General features: G+C 40.4%; 1 protein-coding gene across 1 annotated transcript in view; it reads right to left on the bottom strand.

Moving 5' to 3' along the window:
• Positions 1-10,384: 10,384 nt before the first annotated feature.
• Positions 10,385-17,247, bottom strand: part of LOC109866896 (semaphorin-3ab) — a 55,416-nt gene continuing 48,553 nt past the window's right edge. Inside the window, exons 14-17 of the mRNA XM_031802052.1 lie at positions 16,576-16,733; positions 15,598-15,665; positions 15,339-15,484; positions 10,385-15,088 (exon numbers count right to left, since the gene is read on the bottom strand). Of these exons, the coding sequence (XP_031657912.1) occupies positions 14,549-15,088; positions 15,339-15,484; positions 15,598-15,665; positions 16,576-16,733 (912 nt within the window). The 3' untranslated portion in view covers positions 10,385-14,548. The remainder of the gene's footprint in view (positions 15,089-15,338; positions 15,485-15,597; positions 15,666-16,575; positions 16,734-17,247) is intronic.

The following is a 17,247-nucleotide window of genomic DNA, read 5'->3' as shown; positions in this document are numbered from 1 at the left end:
ACGCACTCGGCATACACACGTAAAAAATATCACTTGTTTTCTGAGCAGCTCACCTGGTCAGACATTCCATGAAGTTATGGAAGCTATGTGGCCACCATGTTGGCTCAGAGCCTGTAATGTGCTTGGGCTCCCTGGACAGACAGTTTCCCTGTGTATAGTGCCAGTAATGTGAAACCCGGGCCTGGTCAGAGATGGTTCAGTGGAAGGCTGGGTTACACCGCTCAAGTGATCTGTGGAAGTGACCGTCAAAGCTGCTGTATATTGTCATCCATCATACGGAGCACTCTGAAATGTACTGATCTGTGTGTGGGTGTGAGTATGTGAGTGTGTGTGTGGGACAACGTGAAGTGCCCATCCAGCCTCCTCTGTATTGTCATTCATAATGCTAGGCCTGGTGACATGTGTATTTATGGGTGTAAAGTTTGGGTTCAGGAGAACAGAACAGAGGAGCGGAATTGAAAAAACCATTTGAAAAGCACTATGACACGGTTGGCTTTATGACTGGGGAGACCTGAGGTCTTTCTCTCTCCTGACCTCTGCTTTGGTTGACCTTGTTTATGGAATGTTCCCATTCTGATTCGATTTGTGGAGCTTAACATACTGACAAATGACCATCAGAAGGGTTGGCATGACACCTGGCAATGGCTGTCATTCCATCAACGTTCAACCTTCACTCATTTATATCAGTTTATGACAAATGACATGCCATTGTCCTTCAGTGCAGAGCATGTTATTAAAGTGGTATGGAACAGAAGAATGTGAAACTGGATCTGAGAGAGAGCTGTATCTGAGGGATGTTGTGAATTACAAAGACCACTGTGGAATGCTGTGTGTGTGTATGTGTGAGTGTGTGTGTGTGTGTGTGTGTTGGGGGGGGGGGGGGGCTAGATTGGTGGTGTTTTTAATTGAATCAGAGAGCTGCCATCCTGCTCCAGGACAGGACCACCATGAACAGAGCTACAAGGGAAACAGGGGAAAGGTCCTGGCACTTTCTATCAGTCTCCATGTAGCCACAGTCCTCTTGAAGTGACATAGAGGCAATAAGACCCCAAACCAGAGACACACTGATTGTCTGAGACTGAAGAAGTCATGCAAACATACAAACACACACACACACACACACAATAGCAGTGGTGGAAAAAGTACTCAATTGTCATACTTGAGTAAAAGAAAAGATATCTTAATAGAAAATGACTCAAGTAACAGTGAAAGTCACCCAGTAAAATACTACTTGAGTAAAATACTAAAAGTATCTGGTTTTAAATGTACTTAAATACAGTAGCTTGCGAAAGTATTCACTCCCCATTTTTCCTATTTTGTTGCCTTACAACCTGGAATTTAAATAGATTTTGGGGGGTTTTGTATCATTTGATTTACACAACATGCCTACCACTTTGAAGATGCAAAATATGTTTTATTGTGAAACAAACAAGAAATAAGACAAAAAAACAGAAAACTTAAGCGTGCATAACTATTCACCCCCCCCCCCCCAAAGTCAATACTTTGTAGAGCCACCTATTGCAGCAATTACAGCTGCAAGTCTCTTGGGGCATTCTTTATAAGCTTGGCAAATCTAGCCACTGGGATTTTCCCCATTCTTCAAGACAAAACTGCTCCAGCTCCTTCAAGTTGGATGGGTTCCGCTACAGCAATCTTTGAGTCATACCACAGATTCTCAATTGGATTGAGGTCTGGGCTTTGACTAGGCCATTCCAAGACATTTAAATGTTTTCCGTTAAACCACTCAAGTGTTACTTTAGCAGTAAGCTTCGGGTCATTGTCCTGCTGGAAGGTGAACCTCTGTCCCAGTCTCAAATCTCTGGAAGACTGAAACAGGTTTCCCTTAAGACATTTCCCTGTATTTAGGGCCATCCATCCTTCCTTCAGTTCTGACCAGATTCCCAGTCCCTTCCGATGAAAAACATCCCGACAGCATGATGCTGCCACCACCATGCTTCACTGTGGGGATTGTGTTCTCGGGGTGATGAGAGGTGTTGGGTTTGCACCAGACATAGCGTTTTCCTTGATGGCCAAAAAGCTCCATTTTAGTCTCATCTGACCAGAGTACCTTCTTCCATATGTTTGGGGAGTCTCCCACATGCCTTTTGGTGAACACCAAACGTGTTTGCATATTTTTTTATTTAAGCAAAGGCTTTCTTTTGGCCACTCTTCTATAAAGCCCAGCTCTGTGGAGTGTACGGCTTAAAGTGGTCCTATAGACAGATACTCCAATCTCCGCTGTGGAGCTTTGCAGCTCATTCAGGGTTATCTTTGGTCTCTTGTTGCCTCTCTGATTAATGCCCTCCTTGCCTGGTCTGTGAGTTTTGATGGGTGGCCCTCTCTTGGCAGGTTTGTTGTGGGGCCATATTCTTTCCATTTTTTATAATGGATTTAATGGTGCTCCATGGGATGTTCAAAGTTTCTGATATTTTTTTATAACTCAACCCTCATCTGTACTTCTCCACAACTTCATCCCTGACCTGTTTGGAGAGCTCCTTGGTCTTCATGGTGCCACTTGCCTTATGGTGTTGCAGACTCTGGGGCCTCTCAGAATAGGTGGATATATACTGAGATCATGTGACAGATCATGTGACACTTAGGTTGCACACAGGTGGACTTAATTTAAATAATTATGTGACTTCTGAAGGTAATTGGTTGCACCAGATCTTATTTAGGGGCTTCATTGCAAAGGAGGTGAATACATATTCACGCACCACTTTTCCGTTTTTATTTTTTTGAAATTTTTATAAACAAGTTATTATTTTCATTTTACTTCACCAATTTGGACAATTTTGTGTATGTAAATTACATGAAATTCAAATACAATTCCATTTAAGTTACAGGTTTTAATTAAACAAAATATTTTAATAAAGGGGGATGGATACTTTTGCAAGGCACTGTGAAAAAAGTACTCAAGTAAAAGTAAATGCTATCCACCAAATTCCTTAAATGAAGCAACCCAGACGGACAGACATAGGCATATGCCAACACTCCGACATCATTTACAAACTCTGTATTTTTGTTTAGTGAGTCTGCTTGATCAGAGGCAGTAGGGATGACAACGCCTTATATTGACAAATTGATTTTGAAGTTTTGGTTTTGGTATTTGCTCAGACATTGTGGACGGGTATGTTGGATGGGCATGTTCAAATGCAGCAATAAAAATGGTATTTTTTTTTCATATTTTTTTTAAGCCTATCCCAAACCTTAACCCTTACCTTAACTATTCAGAGTTAATGCCTAACCTTAAGATTGCAGAGTTCATTCCTTAATTAAACCTAACCTTAAGAAATTTGGACTTAATGCCTAAACTGATCCTTAAACACTTCGGAATTAGTCTATCCCAGACCAGATCTCTTACCTTAACCATTCGAATTTAACATGGATGAACATCTCATTTTGACGTGAGACTGTGAGAGCTTGTTGCACAATAGCCCCTTCACTGATTTGTGTGCTATTGTAACCAGGCTGCTCCTGCCTATCTGTCTGCTACAAATCACAGACATCCTCCCCATCAACACTTTGATCATGTCAGCTGGTTCCTGTGTGGAGGAGCAGGAGTCTGGTTAGGGTTCAGTTTAACTCAGAATAATCATCAGCTGTACAGAATCCTCAGGCTCAGCTAAAACTCCTGGCTCACCAGGACCAGACACCACAGGACACTGGCTAGAGATGAATCACAGATAACTTTTACAACTGTTGTAGCTGCTGTGGTTATTGTAGTCTGCAATTACTAATGAGTCCCCTAATGAGTCCCCCTAATGAGTCCCCTATTGTAGTCTGCAATTACAAATGAGTCTCCTTTGCATCCCTTTGATATTTCAAGTAGAAATTGTGCACCAATGCTAGATTGTAAAAGCCTGTTATATTAAATTAAGTACCCTTTAATATAAACCACATGGACAATTCAATCAATGTTATGTTTTATATGAATAAATACATGTCCCTCTGTGCACTCTCTGTGACTTCTCTGAAGATTTCAACCCACTTAACTCCAACATTTCTCCAAGTTTTCATCATTAATGTAAAGGCCTAGTTATTTTGTTGCTTTGACAAAGTCATTTCTAAAGATGATTATTTATCTCATGTGATTAGTGATTCATTTTAAGGTCATTTTAATATGGTGAAACTATTATGTGAGCTGGTTTTGTGGTGGAAAACTGTGTGGCTCGAGCATAACACATCAACCCTGTGACCCATAGATAGACAGGCTAGAAATGTTTAAACAATTACATTTGTTTTGTTAGCCTTGCATTCAATTGCCCCTCCCTGTGTCACACAGCAATCTTCCATTCCCTCTGTCACAAGGGGATTTATGGCTGATTTAAGATGAAATCGTCAACCCTGTTACGGTCAACGTTGTTACGGTCAACCCTGTTACTTTATTTGGCACTTATTAGGCACTTACAATAGTCTTTTTTTTTTATTGAACCTCTTGATATGGGAAAACATGTTTTTATTAAGTTGAAGATGTACACGTCATGACAGAATGTTAAAATATAATGTTTTTGTCCCACACAAAGTTACACTACCCAAAAAGTATTGATTTCAGGGAAAGACACACATCACTGACTAACAGGTCCAAGCATCCGTGAGACCTCTAACGTAATTGGATCCTTTATACCCACAAGTCTTCATTGTTGCTCCGCATAAAGTATTCAACTAGGTTTGAGACAGGCGCCAGTGTCTGACCAGTTTATAGTAGAGTCTGGTATGATGCATATGAGTGTGAGACTGTTGTGTTTTCTGTAAATCTGTAAAACTCCAGGTATTGTTTTACTCTGTGTTTGTCTGGCAACTGGCAACTTATACCAAACATCGTCAAAACATCAACTCTGATTGTGAGTAGAGCTCACAAAATAATCTGGTTTTCACTCACAATTACATTTTTATGGCAGCTTAAGGTTTTGTTCTATTCTGTATCTGACATATTTATTTGTCTTGTGATTCAACATTAGTTGGTAGCCACCAAAGACGTAGTTTATCTTTAGCAAAAAAAATGTTTTACAGACAGAAGTTAAAAACAAGATGGAGCTCAGACTCCTTTGTCTTTTCAACTGTAGCTCAAACTGCACAGTCTTTGTTCAACGAAGTTAATATTTTATCATAAGAATTTAATTATTTCTGACAATAGATAACTTTTTTTTGACAATACCAAACGTCGACAGCCTAGCTTTGCACTAACACAGCAGTCTGAAACTCCTGGTTTGCAGGTCACATCTGCAAGTCTCTTTATAATGGCTTGCAAAGTGTTCTATAATTTGTATTGGAATCCTGCTGAAGTTTTGATGTCCAACAATACCCTCAATGCACATTCCATGATCAAATGTTCCAAACCCTCTTCATATCGGGGGAGCCATTTCCAGAGCGTTGTCAGCCATTGCGAACATGGAGGAGATCTTGTAAATTATGGATCAAATTGGTTAAAATTACTAAATGATATTCACAGAATTTAAAAACTACAGCAATGCGCTTGTGAGAAAAATTTGAGAAAATTGGAAAACTAGTATTTCAACATAGTATAACCACTGCAAAGCCGATGCTAGCAAGGTAGCCTCTTCCATAGACTTGACTGGTTAGCTAGCTTACATCAGAGCCTTCTGGCTAATATCATAGACTGGATCTAACATTTCTTTTCAGAGAAATAGGTCTATGTACTTTACAAAATGATTGTTCGTTAAGGTGTATATTTGGTTGGCTTTGCTATATAGCAAGCTGAGATCTCATTCCTCAAGATGAACCAATGTTTTGAAAATCTTATCCTAAGTAGTGCTTTTTCTCTGCACTGTTTCATTTGTCATTTATAGGCTCTATATTTACCTGATTATTCCCTGACATTGTCCATGTTTTTTTTACAGCTCTCCATTTATACATCCATAAACTGATTACTCATTCATTCTCCCTTCCTTCGATGTATTCCATACTGTCCACCACTTTACCAGACAGTAGCAAACAACTAATAGAAACAGTACTACATGTCTACTACTAATGGGTAGTAGACATGTAAAGATCATAGTCTAGGCCAAAACTAATGAGAATGTTTCAGTATTTATAAAGTAACAAAACATAATCTTTGCTAACATTTTGAAAGGCATCATAAAATAATCCAGGTGACTTGTGACTGAATATGTATTTTATAAACATTTTTTAAAAACAACAGTATATTACTGATCTCCTAAATTATTCACATCTATAAAAAAAAAGTTAGAAACAAAATTAATTTTAGAAGATGCAACAATTGTTCATGAAGCAAAGATTGGATGACTTGGTGAAGGTTTGGTAGAGAGAAACTGTCTAATTTCCTCCCCCTCCTTCATCCGTGGTGCTCGTTCAACACAGCATTTGGAGAGTCCTGTGAATATCAACAGTCATGAACATGTCATTCTGAACAGTTGTTGTTCTTCCTAATTGAGCCAATTTAAACTAATGTTAGTCATCAGTCTGTGTTGGTAATCCGGATTAAAAAAAAAAATTATTGTGTAGTGGAGCTGCATACGTTTTGCTCTCCACTTTCTGTAGGATCAAGTTTTGAAGTCAGTGGAATCCGAGTATGATAGCTAAAGAGATGGAGAAAACACCTGTCTCCAGATTACATCTTCAAACTAAGTGCAACCGTGGTATGGCATTCCTGACAGGGAATGGTATATCATACAAGATGGTATATCATACACTGGGTCCATCATGCATGATGACGTATACTGGTAATATTGTCTAGTGTTAGCTAGCTACATTTTCAGATATTACACATTTTGAATTTTGACAGAAAGTGGTTTGATTTCAAGCTAAAGTGTACTGTTAACTAGCTAGCTAACGTTAGCTGGTTGGCTCCCTAGATGACATTATTATTCATTTCCAAGAGCTGTTTGCTTTTGTAGTTAGAGCCTAATGATAGCTAGCTAACACTGAACCTGGTTGGTTAGCTCCCAGCACTGTGGCATTGTCGGCACTATTCATTGTTGTTTAACTAGCTAACGTTAGCTGGCCAGCCAAATTCAACACCCGTTGAATAGCGTAATTAAATTGTTGCCAGCAGAACTTGTTAGGCTGTTTTCATGTTATCCAGAGGTAAACAAATCATCTGCAAGAGCGTCAAGTGTGCGCTCCGAGAGCGAAACGAGATGGGTGGGGCTAAAGCTTAAGAGGGTGTGAACGATGCTGAATGGGTGCAGACAAAGAAGACCTCTTCACTAGATATCAAAACATTCAAAGGCTATTTTCTCAAACGTGTGTTTACAAGTTGATCAACTTTCAAAGCAGAATTACTTTCCCAATGTTCCTCAAATGCAGTGTATGATATACCATCTTGTAGCTCTACTTTTATCCAATGTAAAAAAAATTTTTTTTAAATTTTGTAACGTAAGACCGAATCCAGGTGGTGAGTCACAAAGTACCATTTGCTCTGTTACACAACTTAATAGCAACCATAAGTTACAGGCTAGCCAGACATCTCTTATGCTAGCTATCTAACCAGCCATGTTATTTAAATGAAAAAGAAGCTAGATAGCTAGTGTCAGCTTTGCAGCGATAATGCTGTGGAAACACTCGTAAAAAAACTTTACTAAAATGTTCTCATTAATGTCTTGCTGTAGCTTACAAATTATGCAAATGTAATTTAACAATTTCATTTAGCGACATCTCCTCCCTCCCTGAGTTAGAGCAACATCGTGATGGGCTCGAAGTCAAACGGAAATGAAACCCATATGAAGAGGAATGAAATGTGGGCGGTGCTAGAATGTATTAAGCGTATTGGAACTTTTGATAAAATAAAATAAAATGGTATTTGTCACATGCGCCGAATACGACAAGTATAGACCTTACCGTGAAATGCTTACTTGGAAGCTCTTAACCGACAGTACACTTCAAGAAGAGTTAAGAAAATAGTTACCAAATAAACTAAAGTAAAAAATAATAAAAAGTAACACAATAAAATAACAATAACGAGGCTATTTACAGGAGGTACCGGTACCGAATCATTGTGCGGGGGTACAGGTTAGTCGAGGTAATCTGTACATGTAGGTAGGGGTGAAGTGTCTATGGATAGATCACCTGCAATCTGCAGTTTGAATGACTGCCAATATAGGGAAGATTAAAAAAGGAGACAAAATAAACCATCTCATTAACGAGTTAAATAAATTCAACCACTTACAGATTGGATTAGTTTAGAAAAAAGTGATGTTATTTATCTTCACGTAGTATAAGATCAATTAATGAATGTGCATGCAGAAACATAGATATTAAAACAAACTATTCTAAAAAGCTAAATGTAACAAAGCATGCAGGGAAATATGATAATGAGAGAGTCCCTGAGAGAGTTAACGGATGTTGATTCCACTGTGATTCAAATAACACATCATTTATTCACTACAGGTGGCATCAATTTCAATCCCACTGGTGTTAACCCAATAGAATCAACACTCAGATATTACATTCAGAACAATTTCTACCTCAACACCGAGATTTTAACACCCGCAAATATGCTGTGTTCGTCTCTGTCATTCTCTTACCCATCTGGTTGGTAGCATAGAACGACAGTGAAGTAAAGCAGATCATTTGGAAGTGGGAACTGAGGTAATGAACCCAGACCAAAGCATAGTCCAGCCCTAGAGGTTTACTGCCAATGCTAAAACACACTTATACACTGCTACTGCCAAGGTTAAAACACAACGTCAGTGTTAGTGCTAACACTCAAACAGGTTCCTCTCCTCTACTAGTGATGTTCTGACACATTGAGCATACTGCCAACTCAGGGGGTTCAAAATAACAGAGTACACACCCAGACTACTTAGAGAGCATGAGGATTGCTCCGAGGCATGACTCATGATCAAGTCAATCCACAAGTCTGCAGAATTCGATTTTTCAGTAAATCACTTCAACTGTGTCAGTATTGACTCAATGAGACAGTGACACAACCCTACAAGCCTTTGATGAGCGACAAAAAGAGAAAGAAAGAATGAACGAATGAAAGAAAGAAAGAAAGTACCAATGGCACATGCAAGGTTTATTTCAAATAATGTTATTGTAGTTGTTGTAATGTGATAAATGTTCTGAGGGGTCATTCTCCAGGTGTAAACGACAGACATGTTGAGGTTCAAGGGGAGGGTGTGAAAGTGGGCTGTAGGCCCCTCTAACTTTACTAAACTTTGCTTTCAAGTGACCCTTGTCACTATGCATATGGTCTATGCATGGAATCTGAAGTCAACTGTAACTGGCATCTGCATGTGTAGTACCCACCAATGGCTATATGAATATAGATAAAGACCTCTGGGTCAATAGGTTGTCAATAAACACACATGGGAGTATATATCACAGAGAATGGAATCTTCGCTTTTTGCTTTTGGAATTTTCCATTGACCCACTGTATAAACATCACACATTTCACAAGCTGCGACCCCTAACTAACCAGCTGAGAACCACCAGTGGTCCCCATCCCTCCGTGTGTGTGTGTGTGTGTGTGTGTGTGTGTGTGTGTGTGTGTGTGTGTGTGTGTGTGTGTGTGTGTGTGTGAGTGTGTGTGTGCGTGTGCGTGTGCGTGTGCGTGTGCGTGTGTGCGTGTGCGTGTGTGTGTGTGTGTGTGTGTGTGAGGAGTGTTGAATCAGTGGTGTGGTTACCAAAGTGACATGATTATTTTACATTTCTACTCTTATTCATATTGCCAATTGGTAATTAATTTTGTGATTTCATACTGAAGTTACTTCTTAATCAACAGTAAAGGGGAAGTGTATTTCTCCCTGTCTGTCTCTCATTCTGTCCCTCCTATCAGTTCTTTGTGAGTGTTGTGGTGTCCCCTGGAGGTGAGGGATGGGACGACAGGTCTATCCAATCAGACTGATGCATGATGACAAAGGTCTGCTCTGCCAGAGGGGGGCAGTCACGTACCACAAGACAGACAGTGATGTTCCAATGCAAAGGCATGTCAGCTATGTCAAACAACCATATCATCAACCTGCAGAGATGTATTTTTTGTTGAATTTCAGCGTAGGACCAGATGATTAATCATCAAGCATCAATTATACTTTTCAGTGCTTGTAATTTATAAATCCTATCTAATCCTGATGGTTAATGGGCTGTGTGCTCTTTACCAAATGTATAAAAACAACTACATTTTGGCACCAAGAGGTCTATAGCTTTAGCGCATGGAAGTTCATTGTGTTTGAATTAAATGTATAACTCTATAAATATGGTTTATTTACAATTTACAGTACTGCAATTGTATTACAACTATTGTATCACCCTTGACAACCAGATCTCTCATCTCATGGAGTTGATATTTTATATAGATGAATATGCCCAAGTCCACCGTGGGCTTCAGTCATATGACATAGTAACATTGTGGCAGTGTAGAGTAACAATCTCAGATATCACATATAACACATGACAATAAGAACAGACTTTAGGAAGATGTTTTTATTAGAACAGTAGAATACATCATCGTCATTATCGTCGTCATCATCATCATCATACCAAACACAGTCTATACAGCAGCAGCAGTTTACTCCCTCATTTACACTCAGCAGCCCTGCCAGTGGTTGAAGTGGGACAGAGATGAATGGTACAGAGAATCAGCACCTTTTATACTGTAGAATACCGGCTCTAAAATAGGACCTGGTATGGCACTTTAAGAACTGATCCCTATACAGAGACAGACCCTCTGTACTGCTTCACTATGTGAGCCCACTAGCACCTGTTGTAAGAGGTCTGGACTCTGTAGGCAGTATGTCACTGGTTCAAACTCTGCTTAGGCTGTTCCACCTGGATCTCAACATCCACACTGATACAGATAATTGGGAGATCATGTATACTCTTGCTACCTGACCATGTGTACTGATCCATGTTGCATTGTTGTGTTTGATGAGAATTACATTGTAATATACTTTACATTTACTGTAACTATGTGTGATTGACAGATCTGTATAGATGTTTGCATCCAAAGTGATTTCCAGCTCAGATAAACAAGAGTATCTCTGAGTGCCAGTGGAATACACCAGAGTACTTGATTTATGCCGTACTTCCAGTAACTCGTTCTGTGTGTCTTTACACCTCAGTAACAGGTAAATGTGTGTTGCCTCTAAGCTAAGAGCAGACCATCACAAACAACATTAAACAATGCATCGTTATAGAAACAAAAGTAGACTAGAATGGCATTCACATGCAATTAGTATACAGTGGCATACTGTTGGACCATGGGATTTACTCTTCAATGTTCATGTTATGTTCACAGGTGTGTACATTCCAGATTCTCTGTCTGTCTCTGTATGTCTGACTGTGGTGAGATATTTCAAAAGGAAACATCTCCTGACATACATAAGAAACACATGTCAGAAAAAAACATCTCCCGATGTACATACTCTCAGAGTAATGCAGTGATTCAAGGAAAGATACATAGAACAGATATACTCCTGGACAATAACAAAATACATGTGTGTATTGCTGGAAGTGTAAGATATGCTTGAAAGTACATTTGCAGGCTGACATGGGCAAACAGACATAGACAGATGGTACAGTAGTGGTATGCTAAATATTGTAATAGAACCCTGCATGTTCCATACAACACCAGTGGTGTTTTTTTTAAGAGTGGAAAGTATTTGCTCTGTTAGTTGGTCCTGTTTGCCAGCATGTACATGTTACATGTAGGTGTTATCATAAAGTAACAGTTACAGGCATATAATGACATGTTACACAATGGTTTCTCAAATAGATAAACTTATATCATATCATTTTTCACAGTGTAGATATACTGTATATCAATATATATGTACAGTACCTTCAGAAAGTATTCACACCCGTTGGACTTTTTCCACATTTTGTTGTGTTACATCCTGAATGTAAAATAGATTACATTTAGATTGTGTGTCAGTGGACTACACACAGTACCACATAATGTCAAAGTGGAATTATGTTTTTAGACATTTTTACAAACTATTTTTGAATGGCTACCTCATCTCTGTACCCCACACATACAGATAATTGTAAGGTCCCTCGGTTGAGCAGTGAATTTCAAACACCACAGATTCAACCACAAAGACTAGGGAGGTTTTCTATTGGTAGAAGGATACAAAAAAAACAGACATTGAATGTCCCTTTGAGCATGGTGAAGTTATTAATTACACTTTGGATGGTGTATCAATACACCCAGCCACTGAGAAGATACAGGAGTCCTTCCGAACTCAGTTGCCAGAGAGGAAGGAAACTGCTCAATGATTTCACCATGAGGCTAATTGTGACTTTTAAATAGAAAATAAGGAATCCTGTACAGAATAAAAAATATTCCTAAACATGCATCCTGTTTGCAATAAGGCACTAAAGTAAACTGAAAAAAATGTGGCAAAGAAAATCACTTTATGTCCGGAATACAAAGCATTATGTTTGTGGCAAATTCAACAACACATCACTGAGTACCACTCTTGATATTTTCAAACATGGTGGTGGCTGCATCATGTTACGTGTATGCTTGTCATCGGCAAAAACTGGTGAATTTTTTTTTAGGATAAAAGAAAATGAATAGAGCTAGGCACAGGTAAAATCCTAGATGAAAACCTGATTCAGTCCACTTTCCAACAGACACTAGGAGACAAATTCCCCTTTCAGTAGGACAATAACCTAAAACACATATACAATGAGTGTCAAAATGTTAAGAACACCTGCTCTTTCCATAGACTGACCGGGTGAATCCAGGTGAAAGCTATGATCCCTTATTGATGTCACTTGTTAAACTCACTTCAACCAGCGTAGATGAAGGAGAAGAGACAGGTTAAAGAAGGATGTTTAAGCCTTGAGACAATTGAGTCATGGATTGTATAGGTGTGCCATTCAGAGGGTGAATGGGCAAGATAAAAGATGTAAGTGTCTTTCAACAGGGTATGGTAGTAGGTGCTAGGTGAACCGGTTTGTGTAAAGAACTGCAATGCTGCTTGGTTTTTCATGCTCATCAGTTTCCTGTGTAATTCAAGAATGATCCACTTCCCAACGGACATCCGGCCAACTTGACACAACCATGGGAAGCATTGTAGTCAACATGGGCCACCATTCCTGTGGAACGTTGGGGCATGTAGAGTCCATGCCCCAACGAATTGAGTCTGTTCTTGACAATGACTGTATTGCAATGATCAACAACCAACTTGACAGAGCTTGAATAATAAAACAAATAATGTGCAAATATTGTACAATCCAGGTGTGCAAAGCTCTTAGAAACCTACCCAGAAAGACTCACAGCGGTAATCGCTGATAAAGGTCATTCTAATATGTATTGACTCATGGGTATTTATGTATTTCATTGTCAATAAAATCACAAGAAATTAAAAATACATGTTTTCACTTTGTTATTATGGGGTTGCTGGGTGAAAAAATATTGATTTCATCCATTTTCAATTAAGGCTATAACACAGCAAAATGTGGAGTATGTCAAAGAGCATGACTACTGAAGGCACTGTCTGTGGTGAAAACAAGTTTTGTATGCAAATTGATTCAATCAAACAATGTGACATAGTTGATGCAGAGACATGTTAAAGTTTTAGTTAAGATGGGATGCAGTGGTTGGACTGAAACATAAAATAAAGAAAATCAAGTCAACTTCCACTATGTAACAAATACTTATACATAGATACACGTTTAAATAAAACATGAAAACATTTGTGCCTTGGAAGAGCTTATCTATCTATACACTTAACACAGTGACTTTCAGAATCATGTTGGATACTTTATTTACCTACTGCTTTCGGGAAAAACCAAATCACCTTCTGTTAAATACATTTGTTTATGGGGAAACAACATCATGTAACAAGATAACCGCAAACCATTCCCTTTAGTATGAGGATGTGTCAAAGCACATTTACATGTCTGATTTAAGTTAGAATAACATAATTAGTTGTAAATCCACGGCTACTCTGAAGTATCTTGCAGTGCTCAGTCATCCTCCTCTCTCCTTAGGACTCTTCATTTCTCATAGAAACCAATCAACATCAAACTGTTGTGCTTTACATGACCTGTATGTAGTTATGTCCTTGTGATACACACGAGGTCCGTCCCTGCTCCGTCATTTCATCAAACACTATCATCCCTTGTTCCAAGATAGTGGTTGTTAGGAGAAGCTAACTACTATATCTGGGTGGACAACAATGACGAGACACGACTAATAAACAAAGCTACACTACAGTGGAGACAGAGCCATGTTTTCAATAAGTTATTCTGCAGTACGTGGAGTCCAGTCCACATGTTGGCTAACACTGTCCCTCCATGGTGCTGGGGCTACAGAGGCCAGCTGAGATTATAGAATAGTACTGTATCACCTGGTGTCCTGTAACATCCTTTGTCTCTGTGCTGTGTCACTGTAAACATGGGTGGCCACACAGCCTACACGCACAGACCAGGGCGGGATATTGCCTTTGTTTCCAGTTGAGATTCTCTGTACAAAGTCAGTGTGGAACGCGTCTTTATCTCTGTAAGGAGAGATGAGGCAGGGGAGGAGGTTCAGGGGGGATCTGAGGATGAGGACAGTGTACATGGATTAGGGGTTGGGGGTCAGGCGGGGTCATGGGATTTAGTCGATGCGAGGTCAGACGCTGCGGGGGGCTCTCTCCAGTTCGTGGGTCCGACGGTTGCGGCCCTTCTGCCTCTCCTGCAGGTGTTTCCACTTGGCCGCAAGCCCATGGGCATTCACGTGGGTGTGAGCGTGCACGAGGCCCTGCTGCTGCTGGTGTAGCTGGACCTGTTGGGATAGGTGTGCTTTCTGCCTCCTCTGCTTCTTTTCCCTCTTCCACACCTGCTCACAGAACTCATCCACGCTGTTCAGGGTCGGGTGGTTCACTAATGACAGGAAGTCACGGTACCATAGCTTCTGATTGGACGATTCCCGGGCTGGGGGCATGTCCCAGGAGGTGGTGTGTGTGGCAGCGGTGTGTGTGGCGGTTTCGTCATCACGGTGAATGAGCTCGTCGAGGCGTTCAGTGTCGATGACTTCCAGGGTGACCCTTAGGAGCGTCTGCATGAAGCCGTGTTCTACAGCCTGGCACACATAAGTCCCAGAATCCTTTTTGTTCAATATGCGGATCAGCAGGCCCTGCTCCGTACGGACAAAACGATCCTCTGCTTTGATCTGCACAGAGAGGAGTAATAGAACAATGTTTGCTTCGCTTGACTTAATTTTATCTAGCATTTATCTAGCATACATTTGAGATCCATATGTTCAATATTCTTTGTAGATCTGCAGCTCAGACACAGTACCTAGTATCTGTAATACAGTATGCAGTCATTTATGTAATGCACTGAACAGTGTACCGGTCATTTGATGGACATCATGATTGAAATGCTGTGTTATGTGTAAGGACTAGTGTACGGTTTCATACGTCTTGTCTCCTGTCGTCGTTGACTTGTTGGTACTGCCAGTAGGTGAGTGCTCTCTGGGACTTGGGGCTACACTCCAGGAACGTACTGCTGTTCTCCACTGCATACACGGTCTTATCCAGCACCGTGGGCTGCACATTCAGGTTATCTACAGGGACACACACACAGATCATACTGTGAACACAACGTGAACTCAGCACCATTATAATGTGAAGGGAAGAGAGGAATCTTCCAAGAGGAGGTTTATTTGTGAATACATACCATGATGCTGCAGGTCTGAACACTGGGTTAAAGGGTCTCCATTCCTGATGTCCTGTCTCCTTGTCCTCCTGCAAAAAGACACGTCAACACTCAGTTTGCGAGTATGCACGTGCATGTGTGTGGTTTTGGATGTGCTGTACTTGTGGTTGTGAGCCAGCCAGGCAGATTAGCTAACACCAGTGAGCTTCATTCCACTCTAGACCGGCTTAGTTCTAATTACAGGGTGGCTGAGGAATCCAATCAATCAGTCACTCATAGCTATTTTACATCGCCTGACTAACACAGTTACTCTCAGCCAAGGATACAGAGGGGATGGATTCGAAACACACACACATGTATTGTAAACAATGACTGAATAAACAATGGAATATCCAGAGTGCGAAACAGAACAGAGATTTATTCATTGAGAAAGAACAAGTGTCTTCTCTCACATATCTTCCCTTCCCCACAGGGCTGTTCTCTCTAAGAGTATCAGGGTATTCAGAGTATAAAATATGTAGAAATATGAGAGCTTCAGGCTAAAGCTCAAATCAATAACCCAATGGAGACTTTATGCGTGGGTGGGAGGCTACAGTGCACACACACACACACACACACACACACACATACACACACACACACACACACACACACCCACACCGCACCCACACCGCACCCTCCTCCCGTGAACAGCTAGAACTTCTAACACTTTATTTCACCCTGCACTCACCCAGAGAGTCTGCCTCCAGATATGACTAACATTAGTTCTCATTGCCAGTAAACACAGCTCAGGGTATGTTTCTGTGTCTCAGGGAGAAATGTGACCTGGCTGCCTTCAGGGCTAACAGATCTGATTTTCTGTACTCAATGTACTCATTATTTACAGTCTTTGAATGGGATAAATAGTGCTTGAATGTTCACTATGCGATGAGTGTGTGTGTGTGTGTGTGTGTGTGTGTGTGTGTGTGTGTGTGTGTGTGTGTGTGTGTGTGTGTGTACCTCTTGGCCATGGGAAAGTATCGTGAGCACTCGGTCCCATCCCAGGCACAGTAAGGGTCTCTAGCTAGACAGCACTCAGCACACGCCTTCCCGTACACCTCACAGCGATGCAAAGGCATCTGGGATATGCCCAGCTCTGAGCCTAGGTACAACTGTTGCTGTGGAAACAGAACAGGAAAGATTCTAAATACATGATACCATATTTTTTGCATTATGCAAATGTCAAATGGTTTAGAAAGGTTCTCAGTGCCTGGTACAGTACAGTAAAAAAAGTCCTCGTCATATTGTTACAGGTGAAGGTTTCTACAGCACAGTATTTCTAACATTGTATTATCACAAGAGATCTGTTGGTTGACATCCGTCTTAGACAGTCAGCATCAGTCAGCATCATCACACTTCTAACAAGTGTTTATTTTGTCCTTATTACAGTCCTCAGGCTAGGTGTTACCCATGACGTTGACAGGTCACATCAAGTCTGTACTAAGAATACAATTCATTTTTAGAAATAGCATAGATACAATTGAGTTAAATTCTTCTTCTATAGTCGTGTCCCTCTCTTCTGCAGCTTAGTGTGTACAGTAAGTGGGGGATTTAAACACTGTTTTGTGTTGATGAAAGCTGACTACTAGTGGGATACACTTACCTAGAAGCACCACTACTTCATTACATATG

The sequence above is a fragment of the Oncorhynchus kisutch genome, linkage group LG22, assembly GCF_002021735.2.
Source record: "Oncorhynchus kisutch isolate 150728-3 linkage group LG22, Okis_V2, whole genome shotgun sequence".
Classification (NCBI taxonomy): domain Eukaryota; kingdom Metazoa; phylum Chordata; class Actinopteri; order Salmoniformes; family Salmonidae; genus Oncorhynchus; species Oncorhynchus kisutch.
Note: the sequence above shows the minus strand (reverse complement) of the source record. Positions and strands in the feature narration are given on the sequence as shown.